Raw genomic sequence first — 13,800 nt, forward strand, 5'->3', positions numbered from 1 at the left:
TACATTACACTACTGGAGGATTTATCAGTTGCCATGCCAGGGAGAAGTTAGACAATGTCTTGCAGAGAGGTGTTCCCTCCTGGCTCATCTGGGAGTCATCCAGTTCACTGCTAGAAGACCTCAAGCAGTTGCACAGGGCACCCAAGAAACAGCAAAGACCAAGATACAGGGACGAAGGCAGTCATCAGCTCACTGCACAGCAAACACCACCAAATTGCCCGAGTGGCAATAAGTGGCACCTCCCAGCCAGCACACTCACCCAAAGCTGAGGGTGTACTCCTGAGGAGATGCACCCCTTGTCAAAAGTACCAGTCCATGCATGCCAAGACAGGCAGTACTGCAACTCTCTCATTGGTGACTGGGTGCTTTGATGCTATGGCAGCACATGGAAATGGGAGTGTGGGCAGCTGTGTGCAGAGTGTTTCTGATGAAACAGAATGACAGGAGCCTCCCATCACAGTGATTAACATCTTCTCCCACTCACCTATGACCAAGACCATTGCACGCTTAGTCCTTTGCACACCTCAGTGGGTGTGCTGCCTCCTTCCTCCTCTCCAGTTTATCAGTCCTGGGCTGATAGGCCACAGGAGAGTCAAGGAGTATTACAGGCTTCAAGCTGACCACAGCCATATGCAGCCTGCTCATGCTGGAGATACACCACATCACACCACCTCCCCAAGCACACCACAGGACTGTCCTGACTCACTGTAGAAGAAAAGGAGGCCTATTGTCTGCAGTTTATCCAGTGTTTGCCAGTGAAAAGGAATTGTGTCCATCACCTCTATCAGGATGTGAACATGCACGAATGAGTTCAGACCCTTGAGGATGGGGACACATTGTTTGCCAGGACTGTGCCCAAAAGTCACATGAGGCAGAGGGCCAAGGCTGTGCTCTCCTGTGTGGGGGCACCCATGCTGCAGCTGGTCCCTCCCTTACAAACAGGGATGATGGGAGGCGGGAACATCTGTGTTGGGCCATGAGACATGAGTGTGCTGAGATGTTCCCATGTTGCTTCTCAGTAGATACCGCAGGCCTCTCAGCACTGCTTAGGGCCTGGAGACCACAAGTTCAACTTCTGTCAGCTTTGTAGGCTGTGCTGGCTCCCATTTCTGTGTTTTTTCTCCTCTCTCTTGCATGGACAAAACATACTGTTCACCTGCCCTCACACATATTGAGAGCATCTGCTGTCTCTGCAGGGCTCAGAAATTGGAGGACACTTACACATGCAAAAACCAATTGGCAAAGAACTGTCTGCTTCAAGGGTGAAGTTGATTGCCTCTGCCAGATCGGGAGGTTCTGACCTGCCAATGCAAGCTGGGAAAGAAAAGAGCTTCAATTTAAATATTACCCAGGTCCAGGGCTGGACTGGCTAGAAGGGCAACAGAAAAGTGGCCAAGGGAGGAAATTTTTTCCCTTTGATCAGCTATCATTAAGCAGTTGTAAATTGGTTTCAGACTGTAAAGAAGAAGGTGATGAATGCCTTGTCATTACTTGTGCAGCTTCAGCTTTCCAAAGAAGGACCTGGGTTACTATGAACAGGAGCCTACCCTGGGAGTTACCGGTGTCAATCAATATTCCCATTCCTGCTAATCATCAATAAATTACTTAGTCATTCCCAATAGTTTCTAACTGGGCTAGCTGGAGAATGCAGATTAACCAACCTGGCAGTCAGCTCTGCCCATGCTGCAACACACTGAACAGCAGTATAAATTTTTATGTATTTAAATTGTTTCAGAAAAAATAATAACGGCAAAAATCAGGATAATAGAGTGACAGACCAGGACTTTCCATGACACTAGCAGTCATTGCACCATAACAAAGAAGTGCTAAGCCTAGAAACATCTTCTTCCATGTTGGAAGTGCTCAAAATATGTGTAAATAATTTGCCGAGTACTGCTTTATTTGTCTTTAAAGTCAGACATGAGGACAGCAAAGCTACACATCTAATTTTTACAGCACATTTTGAACTCTTACTCTCTGATCTTCCTGATCCATCTCTTTTTCCCCTGCATTCTATTTAATACAGATCCCAGCCAGAAAGAGCACAAGCTCTTTAGTTCAAATTGCTATTACTTGTTACAGTAAATTTATTTGCATGATGTGATTATCAGTTCAAGAAAGTAAAACATTTCTTTTTCCACTCCACTGTTTTGCTTATGGTCTTTTTTGCTAGTATTCTTCACTGCATCACTGATAAAAATAGACCTGAGCCCTAAAATCTTCCAACTCCCAAAAGCAATGAATTGTTGAAGAAACTCTGTGTCTGTTGTGCATGTCAATCTATGCTCAAGAGGTTGAAGCATGGGGCTTTTAGCATAGAAATTAGTTGGGTAGTTCTTCAGGTTTACTACAAATATTTTTCTTTCTTGCATGAAATCTTGCCTGCCAGAACCAATGGTTTATGACAAATATTAATAAGCTGCTTTGGTAAGCAAACCTGGGAGCTGGTTTAGTAGTTTAGTTTAGATGTCCTGAGTACACCCAAGATTTTATTTTTTCTTTTGTCCTTTATAGCGCCGTCTTTTTTTTTTTTTTTTTTAATATAAGATTTCTCACCATTTAAAAAGGAAATTATTATAGCCATTAAAAATACCAATGGGAACAATCAATAGACACTGCGAATCACCTTTAAAGTAATACAGAGATCAAGATGATTTTCCATTTGTATGAACCATTTAACACAGAGTTCTTCATTATGAAATCTGTTGTGGAAGTTTGCTGAGACTTAGCAGTAGCAGGTGCAGGACTCGTGTTGCATAATTCCTTACTGACCTGTTTAGTGTTTCCACTCTCTGTGGATTTTATGCAGGAGGCAGGCACTGGTAAGCTGAGAAATCTTCAGATGCTGTAAGGCCATGGAGGGATACTGCTGAGCTGTGCATGAGTGACCTTAGACAGGCTACCAAGTCTGAGATGTTTTGGGAGCATCAGAAGCTCATCAAGACTCATTAGTCTTTCCCAAGCCTCTTGTGTAGCCAGAACAAACTAACACCTTTACCCTTACAGTTGCAGTGAACAGAAGGCAACAAAAATGGCACCAGTCACTGCTTTTAAATGGAACTTTCTGCTCTGAAACATGGTGCATGCTGCAGGGCCATATGTGCCCAGTTGGGAATGGCAGAAGAAACAAAACTCTTCTGCCTTGATCAAGTGATGAGTTTTAACACCTCTTGCCTGTCCAAGGGTCCATCTGTGACTCTGTGGGTAGGCAGGATGGTTGCTGGGGAGAAGAAACTTCAACTGGAGTCTTGAGAGGGCTGGGCTGCACAGGATCTGCCTGCTGCAAGGCTACAAAAATTCTGAGTGTACTGCTGATGCACTTCATGGCCCCTGATGGCTCATCTGTCTTTGTGTCTTTGGCGCAAAGCCACCATGAGGAGTGGTAATGTACGGTCCCTGCTGCAGCTACATGCCCCCAGCCTTAAAAATCTCTGGGGAAAGGGAATGGTGAGGAGTGTGTGCAGACTGTTGTGCCTGGGCTGACAGGACTGCAGGAAGATGCTCAGTGCTGGGGGTTTCTGAAGCTCTCACTGCTGTCAAACACAATCACAACCAGTTGCCTGTGAAGAGATGTTGGGATAGCATAAAACCCATCAAATCCAGAAGGCACCATGATTTTACCATGGAAGAAGGTAAAGCATTTCTAAGCCACTACATGGACATGAACTGTCAACAAATTTTTTTAGTGTGGTTTAATGATACTTTCAGTTTTGGACAGATTTCATCCTGAGGCTTCTTGTCAGTGGATTATTTTCCGTTGACCATTTGGATGCTGAGAGCCAGCTCATCTAATCTTGGAGAGGTCTCTTGGCAGAAGGAAGCACATGCATACATAAAGTGGCTCTTGTACTGTTTTACTCTGACCTTGAAGGGCTTGGTTGAGATAACAGATTGTGGAGGGATCACTAATACAGTTGCTGAACCTTCCTTTGGATGTCTACATTCTGAATCTTAATTAAGGACTTGGATTTAATGCTATATTATTCACAATATATTCATTGTAGACTGACATGAATTAAAAAGAAAAAACTCCATTTTGAACAGGACTGTAGTTTGAGAGACACTTTCAAGAAAGTGCCAGAAAATACCTGAAGGCCTGTTTCTGCTACAGGATAAGCAGGTGTTTGCTGCCCAAATGAACAAGCATTCAAATAGGATCTTCCTTTGGACAACAAAGACTAAAAAAATAAGTCTGCCAAAGATTGGCCATTCCTTTGTCCTGTTACTCTGGGTCAATTCTTCCATGAACTACAACTTCAGTGACCTATTTTTGCTTCACAGTTCTAGAGTGCAAACTTGCCATGTTTCTAAGCATACCAAACTTTTCCTTAATTTTGTCCTTTTTAAAAAGAATAGAGGTAAACAAAGGCATTCAAACAACAGAAAACAACACAAAACACTTCATGAAATTTTTAGTGTTTTAAAGTAACCATTTTATCTTTCTTTCGGATGACATTGTTTATTTTAAGACATCATTTTTTTTAAATACACTGTAATACAAGAGACTTTCCATGTCATGTTGAGAGAAGCTGGTCACATGATTCACAAACAAAACTTTTAACACTGATACCTAGGCATCACTTTGAAATCAGCCAAGATGCAATGAAAGTTTTAAAGCAATGACTACTTGTAACAAACTGCAAAACAAGAACCACTAAATATTTTCACGGAGACATCACATTAAATAAACTTCAAAAAAAAAGGAAAAAAGAAAGGAGAAAGATAGCTCTACACACCAGGTCACAATTCGTGACAATATAGAGATTTATAATTGTATGTAGATATCTTCCTCTTTACCTAAAGTGACAAAGAGAGTGATATCTAGAAAGATATATACATAAAGTATAGGTGGAAAGGGCTGGGGCAAATATTTCATAATTAATTGATTCTCTCTCTATTGGTGATTCAATTAAACATAAATGTTGAATTAAATTATTTGTATCTAAAACATTCTTAGGTGCTTTTCTTTAAGTTACAGAAAGATACATATAAGCTGCAAGAATTAGGCCTCTGGGTAGATTTGATTTGTTCTGTTTTCTCACATATTCCAATCAATGGCCTCACTTACTAGCAGCTTCCATAATCCTTGCTCAAATATTCAGTGTTTATAAAATATCAGCCAGTCATCACTCAGAACCTTCTACAAGCAAACAAAAAATCCCCACAGACCTTGTGCAGAATGCATAGACGGAAAAATAACACACCCATCATTTCCCATTTCTTCTCCTGAGACATATGTTTAAAAGACGGCAAAATAGTCACTTGGTTGCTATTGTGAATTTCACAGTGTTTTCCCTGCAACATGTAGACTTTTTTCTTTTTTTGCTTCACATTTGTGATGAATAGCACATCCCCCCACCCTGCCCAAATACAGGTGTTTTAACTAAGGCTCTAAAGGACCTCTTATTCAAAGCAGCAGTGTTTTATTCCAGCCCTCACAACAAGAAAATACAACTTACTGTGCTATCAAAACCTTCATCTCTCAATAGAAACCCCAACTTCCTCTCCAGTCCCTCCCTGCCCCCCTCCCCCACATTTTATAGCAGTATTTGAAATTCAGTTACAGGCTGCAACAACCCGAATGTGGACTTGTTGTAGCACATATGCATGATACCTTAGTCATTTGGGTTATTTAATTTCTTTTTAAAGTATTTTGTAAAAGTCTACATCAACCACAATCTCCTATAAAGGTAGGGAGGGTATAGACAGAGAAAGAAAGAGAGGGAAGGAAAGAAATAGAAGGAAAGAAGGACAAAATACAGAAGACAAAGAAGGAAAGAAAGCGATAAAAAATAGCAAGGACAAAAGAAAGAAGAGAAAAAATAAGCAGTTACTTATTAAACTGTAGACAATATATAGATATGCTGTTTTACAGGTCAAAATGAATGCAGTCCTTTTAAATGTGTACACTCCATCAGGCATCATAGGGTGCTCTTGCTTTACAAGTGTCTGTTCTCCATGGCCAGTTCCGAGTTCTGCAGATCTATTGAGAGTGAAGGACAGAGTGAGGCAAATGCTACTATTATTACTCCTGAATGTCAGTGTTCTCGTTGTTCTACAAGTCATGTTGCAGTGTGAATAGTCCAGCTCATTCTTGGAGTTATTTCGTTACGGCAGGCAAGTAAAAAATGTTAATGGAGCTGCACTGTTTTTCTAGGACAATAAAACAACAGTAGCACAAACCCAGAAATGACAGTAAAAAACCTCTGTTTTCTGAGCTCGGAAGCTTGTCTGTTAATTTCATTGTGAGAAATAAACAAGTGAGATGGGAATGGAAGAAATGTTTTTATGCAATAATCTGGGGAAGAAAAGTGCTTGTTGTTAAATCTCTGGCATTCTAGCACTGCCTCTGTTGCACACCAGTTAGAAAGTTGAATCTTACAAACATAGAAAAACAAATATCAAAAGAAAAAAAAAATTGGTTACTCAGCAGACTTTATCAATTTATTAATAGCATTCTAATCATAATTTGAAATAACATAGGTGTATGTAAATTTATACATATACACACAGCCCATACATAATGTGCATGCATGTCTGCACATATATAAGTAAAATACAACAGACATAGGCAGACATGTATATGCTATGTGTGTGTATATATATATATGCCATATGCAAACACACATATATTATATATTATATATATGGTCAGTTCATAGCACAGTCCAGAAAGACTTTTTAAATGAGCCTGATTGTCATATTTACTCAGTGTACACAATTTACCTGACAGTGCAAGCATGATGAATATGCACATATACTCACCCTTCATTGTGATTTGAACATATTTCTTGCTCTTCTCTGCTCATTCTGCTACACTTACTCACCTTTTCATGAACAAATGCAAACTATGTATAGCTACAGTTTATAGCTTTTCTACTGTGATTATACATTTTATGCACTATCAAGAACATTAATGCTATAGGTCAAGGTTATCCATAGCGGTGGCTTTGTAGAACATTTGGTCCTTTAGAAGTTTAACAAACTGCTATGTTATTGCACAATGCATTTTAATACTATTTATTCTCTGAAATTACTCTAAAAGTCTCACTAGGAAATCAAAAGAAGATGACACTAAGTACATTTTCAGGGTCTTGTGGTTATTTTTGGTATACATTCTTTCAGTGCTTGCAAAACACACCTGCTTGCTTTTGGGCTGGAGCCTCTTTTCCAGTAAAAGCATCATCTCAGATGCCTTTTTCTTCAGCTCAGACGAAACTTAGACAGAATACGCAGGTAGAAATTTAGCAGGCCCCTTCACCAACTGCACCCTCTTCCCACTGCACAGTAAGAGAGGACTCTGATATCTTTCTTTTCCATCACTGTTATTTTGAAAATCAATTTCAAATTCCTTTAAAATATAACATTCATATTCTCAAGAGAATGGGTTTCACTGGATGCTCAGTCTTTTTCTAGTTTTCTGTGAGAACTTCCAAGACAGTCTACATAAAATCTTAAGGCCCATTTTGTAGGAATCTTCCTCTGGCTTTTTATGTGTTTCCAGTTCAGTAGCAGTTAAGAAATAACATCTAGTTTATTAAAGAAATACTGAGTATGGCTTTATAGTTACACTGTCATGTTTATTTGTAATGCTGCCTTTCCAATGACATTGAGAAGGGTAAAACTTCATCAGTGTCCAGTGAACTGTTTTCTTCTGAAAATGTTCAGAATTTTTATAAGCTAGCTCTAAAAGCTTCTGAAAGAAAAACTTAAAGTGCCTCAATAAATAATACATGCGAGCAAATTATATATTAAATGTGCTATGGGAACACTTACAAAAATAAAATGCTTAATTTATTAAATAAAATATCCCCAACACGAAGATGGACTATTTTGATCTGGCTCATATCAATAAGAAATAATAAAAAGAGAAAATGGAAAGAAAGATCACTTTTTTGCAATAACGCCCCCTCACAGAGGGAAGCAGAAGTCTTGAGGAATAGGTAAGGTAGGTTTTCATTTGTAAGAATTCATATTAAAAATAATCCTAGCTCTAAATTTCAAATTGTCAACTTCTAGTTTGAAAAACAACAGGTATGCTCATGCAGCTGTCATCAACACAGTGGCCATGCAAATGTTTTACACATACAATGCCAATCCAACCAAAAATAAACTATTTTATAAAGTGTATATGTTGGTTATGACAGCAGTAGTACCAATACAAAAATGGCACTGAGCTTAGAATCTTTGTACTCTGAATAGCAAGCCATAACCACAGAGTAATTTGTTTTCTCTAGAGATCTTTATCCCCTGCTATGTTTCAAACATAACCAGTGATCTCCGTGCTTTAGATTATTCATGTTATATCAGCCTATAGTATCTATAACATTGTAAAGGCATTTTAACACAGCTAATGTCCTCCATTAGCCCCTTCTAATGAAATATCGGTTATATCATTATGAGTTTGCTATGCCTACTAGGGTGTACTACAAGATGAGTGATCGTTTCTGTACTAATGGCATTAATCGACAAAGACCATGCACAGTTTTGCTTGCACGGTTAAAAAAAGAAAAAAGAAAGGATTGAAGAAGGAAGGAATATGCTGCTGGACAAGCACAGTATAAGATACACCTGCCTCAGCATTTATAGTTTGTCCTATCAAAATCCTTAGTTTCAACATGTGATTCTGAAATTAATATTGCATGTAACTAAATCTAGCTTCAGCCTTTACTAAAAAAGACTAGCTGGAGAACATTTTTACACCAGTGGCATGACAATATCCTACCAGAAGACAAAAAAAAGGGCGTGTGTTTAGTTTATCATGTTGTAACACAACTGCGTGCAGTGCAAGCAGCATCTTTTTTTTGTTTTACTTGATTCTGGCAATGAATGGTGCTGGCAAAGCACCTCCTTAAACAATCCCTTTAGTCCTCAGAAAGACTCTTCAGGGAAATTGCTAGACTCCCTCTTGTCTTCCATCAAATCACTTCAGTGTTTTCTTGCAGGGTTGGATGCCACCTGATTTCCCAAGTTCCTCCAGATAGTGTATCACACAAGAGTGTCCTCTTTTTAGCTGGCTTTATCTCTGCAAAGAACATTCTTCATGTAGAGAACACCAGTCTTCTTTTTCCACCCACAGGCTGAAGCAAAAAAAATGAGGTGAATCCATAGAAACTCCCAGTAGCTGTACAGCAGAAATCACAAAGTTTTAGTCAAATATATGTTTCCCTTTTTTTCATCCACATCAAAGGCATGAATACAACAAGGCATTGTTAGTTGTGGTGGGCAAACTGAAGAGTCTGCTGATATAACAGATTGGGTTTTTAAGGCTTTTGTCTATGCAGAGTTAGAATAATGCAGAAGCCAAATTGATTAGAAAGACAGGAGAGAAGGAAAAAAAAGATAGAAACTGAGAGAAAGAGAGAAGATACATCTTGGTAATGTCTAAAAAGTCAATACTGTGTCTACAGATGGAGAAGTGCACATTGCTTGCCCTTTGAAAGCTTCTCCGCAACTTTGTCATTAATACTGTCAAAGTTAAGAACACATTTTAATGGAGTTCAGCGGCAGTTGAACACATTCATTCCCGTAGCCCAGAAGAAGAAATGCTAGGAGACTTTAGCCTAAAATATCCAAGTAGACTGGAGATGCCTTGGCCAAGTTCTGAAGGAGGGAGTGGATTTCTTTGATGTTGAGCCTCATGTGAGGCTCCCGTTGCCAACAGCCCAGCATCAAGTCATACACTTCCTTTGGGCATGTGCGAGGTCGCTGCAGGACTCGGCCCTGAGTGATGCACTCAATCACCTATGAGAAATCACAAGAAAAGGATCAGCGCAGCTGTGCCAACTACAAGGAGTTCATCCATGGAAGAGTTAACTTCAACCATAGCAGCCTCACTGGTGGCTGCCATGCAGCCATCTCTGGAAAGGCCTGCTTTTCTAGGCAGATGAATGAGTAGCAGTATGGAATCTGGAAAATTCACTGTAAAGTAAGTGATCAAAGAGCAGTAACTTCAATCATGTTAAGTTCACCCACATTGTCCACCCCACACAAAAGGAAACTGTAGCTAGGAATTAATCCCATACCTTCTCTCTCTACCCAACTACCGCCTCAGAGGCAGGATAAATTTTCAACCTGCTCACAGAGCTTCAACGCCTCTCCTTTGCTCCATCCCCTGCAAATTTATGAGTATCACTGTGGCTAATCTCTGGAAAAGGAGATACTTGTGACTGCCTGGAAATCAAGAGATTTATTGATTACTTCAGTCTAATCTGTCCATGGTTATGGACAACCACTCTGAAACAGTACCATGTATGATATGTCTTTTCAGGAGATAGCTAAGGTCTTTTTCATTGCCTCATGGTCTACCCAGAGCAGAATTCATTCTATACAAAGGAAAAAATTAAATTCCAAGTGTTCTAGTTCTGCTTGGACACGTTCCATCCACTCAGGGTAGAAAAGGGTGAAAAGGAAGAAATTTAACCATATGGTTCATGACAATACAATAAATACCTTGTATCAGTGTCAGCCTTTAACAAATAAATTTGTTGCTGTCCCTTCTCCAGAGAAGCAACACAGACAATTAGCATAACAGCTTTCCCAATGCACTTTGAGAATATATTACACACACCTCATTGTTTGAGAGCTGATACCATGGCTGTTTGCCATAAGTAAAGATTTCCCATAATACAACCCCTAGGCTCCAGACATCACTTTCTGTGGTGAACTTCCTGTACATTATACTCTCTGGAGGCATCCAACGAATGGGCAGCATGGTGTGACCCCCAACCTGAGAAAAACAAATGAAAGAGTCAGAAATAGTTTCCTCAGAGCCTCACAAGGCAGACTCAAGACGTTAAATATGGAGAATCCATGGTTTCTTTTTTCCCATCTGGTAACATTCACTTTGAGGAGCTTCGAAGAACTGTGGATTCATGGTTCAAAATCCTCTCCCCCAGCAACAATCAGTACCACACAATAGGTTTCTCAACAAAAATCTCAAGAGACATTGTTTCTGAAGTCCAAACTAATCTTTAACATTTACTTGGCACACCTTACCTAAGGAACAGGAGGGTCTATATTACACTAACAACCTACTTTGAATTAGGCCAGTTTTACTGTTTATTTTAACACTCAAGAAACTAAAGAAGATTCATTAAATGAAATCTGGACTGGTGATTCTCCTAGAAACGGAGCGACATCAACCAAAATACATGAAGACACAGATGACTGTATGAAATGGTAGGATTGGATCTGTGTGGTTGAATATCCTGATTTTGACTGAATTAAAGCAATGCTATAACAATGTTGTTAAGTTCCACAGTTAATGTATCAAATTATTTTTTCCACATTAACTACCCTGTCCATTTAAAAAAAACCCCAAATCAGTCCTTTGGATATATTCCCTTGATAATAACAACTTGTAAGACATGGATTCCTACCCCAAATCAACTTCACTGAATTCATGCCTTTCTGAAAGCTTTTAGAACATTTTTAATTTTCCCCAGAAAATTTAACTTCCTTAGAGTTAGGTTTCCTAATCTTAATTTAAATTTTTGAAAGTCTTTTTTTTCCAGGTTCTAAACAATTTATTGTTCCTGGCATGTCCTATTTTGGTTGGATCACATCAATAAAGAAATCCATTTAAGTACTTTTAAGACAGTGTAATTGCTGAGATACTGTGGTATGGATATACAGATATGCTAGTTACTTTTGTACCATGACAGCTGAGAATATTTCCAAGGAAGATTAAAAAAAAAAAAAAAAAGAAAGCTTTTTCAAGAACATTTTACTCTTGATTAACTCATTTTCCTGTCTGAAAATATATTTAGTTATGAAACCACATTTACACTTTCAGGATTCTGTCAATTCAAAACATAATTTCTCCTTTTGGGACTTAACATTTGTTGTTATAAATAATGCCCTCCTTGTTCTCACGTTCGAAGAGCAAATGGAAGAAAAACCCAACAGGGTTCAGTCAGGGTTCACATTATTTCTAAATCACACATCCATTTCTAAATCACAAAACATCCATTTCCAGTTATTTGTCAGTAATTCAGTGTTAGTGCAGCATACCAAACACAGCTACGGCTGTGAGAGCTCAGTCCTGGTTCTGTGCATCACCACAAGTCCGTGCTCACTGCTGACTTCACAGAAACAGAAAGTCATGCTAACTTTTCATAGACTTGGTTTATTATCAGGCTCTTCTTCTACTCCCTGCACATGAGATGTTATGCGAGTGATGGAGGAATAATTTTCAGCAGGTTGTTGAATGACAGGCTGGGCTCCCAATTTCAGTTCCTGGCTACATTGTGGATGTGCTTCTGACTCCGTGCAGGTTGCTGTGCACGGGTTTCCAAGCCATTCAAAATGGGACCCAATTCCTGCCCATTGCATTGACAGAAAACGGATACACATTTTTAAGTGCTTTTCTCAATTTGGCCCATTTGTGTCGGTGTTAACAGTTTATCTCTCTGGCACACAGACTGGCTGTAAGGCTCTGTGCTTTGGTATTTGTCATCAGCTTTGACTGAGAAGCCCCTCGATGATGTGGAGAGTTTGAACACACCAACATGCCAAGATGTAACCATTCAGTTTTCCACCTTATCATAACCTAACCTGACACGGCAACCAAACACTTCCAAACCATCACCAGTTTTAAGCCAGTGTTGAGAGGTATTTAATTAGAAAGTCAAAAAAGTTAGTCCCTTAGAAACAACTAGCCACATACACCCATTCAAAGGGCAAGCACCATTAAAAGATGGTTAGTGGTGAGAAACTTTTGGTCTCATCAAATATTAAGATGGCTCTTATATCTGCTCATCATATAACCTCTGCTACTGGTTCTGTTCAGCAATTTCTTTGACTCATTCCTTTAAAAATTAATGAAAGCTATAGATGATAAAATATGTGACTCTTTTTTTTTTTTTTTTTGGTCACATCTTAAATTAAGAGATTTTGAAAAAGCAATTAAAAAAAACCCCAACCACTCTTCAAATCTTATGTTTTTTCACTACAGATCCAGTGTATTTTTGGTGGGACTCTATGCTGAGTTTCCAATGTCACACAGAGAAATGAAGGACACACCTCCAGAGTGATGATGATAAGCTGCCACCAAATGATGGTTCTGTGCTAAACTGATCTGTAACATCACACATTTGGCTGTCTCTCTTTCAAGCATAGCAAGATTGACTTGTTAGTATTGACACCAAGAATTCAGTTTACAGGTAAGCACAAGGCACAGGGCTCATTGGTGTTCCCAGATCATCTTGCCTGGAGCTGTGTCCATTTCTGTCGCTGAAGGACAGAGTACTTGACCAGTACTGAGGAGTCCTGAAGTCTCTCCATCTCTATTATTACCAGTCTCAATTATGTTACTTCAAACACCTCAACATCTTTTTGAAGATAGAATTTATTGCCTTTCAAAGTATCAACAAAAGTGTTATACAGGGTGATCTCCTTGACAGATGGCACTGCAATGAAGACAAGATACCTGTGGAACACAGAGCATCTCCTATGGCAGACTGTGCATCTACCCATGGTCTAAGAGCACCTTTCATTTCAGTTCATTTCAATCAAAAGCACATGTCAGGGCCAAAGGCACTTCTAAATGCATGTTTCCTTCTCTATTGAAAATCAGTGGTTACTGAGTCAACACACACTCAGCTCAGACGAGCATTAAGGGCTGTGGTAGTTGTATGCCTACAATGAGCACATACTTCAGAGCTTTTTGAACTGAAGCCTAGGACTTGACACAACTGTTTGCAGGGTGCCTGAAACAAATTGACAGTCTGTTGAGAGCTTCTTTTGATTTTTATCTTATGAGCCCAAGCATCCAGGGTTGTGCCGTAACAGCAGTGA

General features: G+C 39.4%; 1 protein-coding gene across 2 annotated transcripts in view; it reads right to left on the reverse strand.

The window, feature by feature from the left end:
- Positions 1–4,417: 4,417 nt before the first annotated feature.
- NTRK2 (neurotrophic receptor tyrosine kinase 2) overlaps positions 4,418–13,800 on the reverse strand; it is a 201,040-nt gene continuing 191,657 nt past the window's right edge. For both annotated transcript variants that reach the window (XM_032096321.1, XM_032096328.1), the window contains 2 exons: positions 10,571–10,729; positions 4,418–9,744 (listed from right to left, as the gene is read on the reverse strand). In XM_032096321.1, the coding sequence (XP_031952212.1) occupies positions 9,559–9,744; positions 10,571–10,729 (345 nt within the window). In that variant the 3' untranslated portion in view covers positions 4,418–9,558. The remainder of the gene's footprint in view (positions 9,745–10,570; positions 10,730–13,800) is intronic.

The sequence above is a fragment of the Corvus moneduloides genome, chromosome Z (assembly GCF_009650955.1).
Source record: "Corvus moneduloides isolate bCorMon1 chromosome Z, bCorMon1.pri, whole genome shotgun sequence".
Lineage (NCBI taxonomy): Eukaryota > Metazoa > Chordata > Aves > Passeriformes > Corvidae > Corvus > Corvus moneduloides.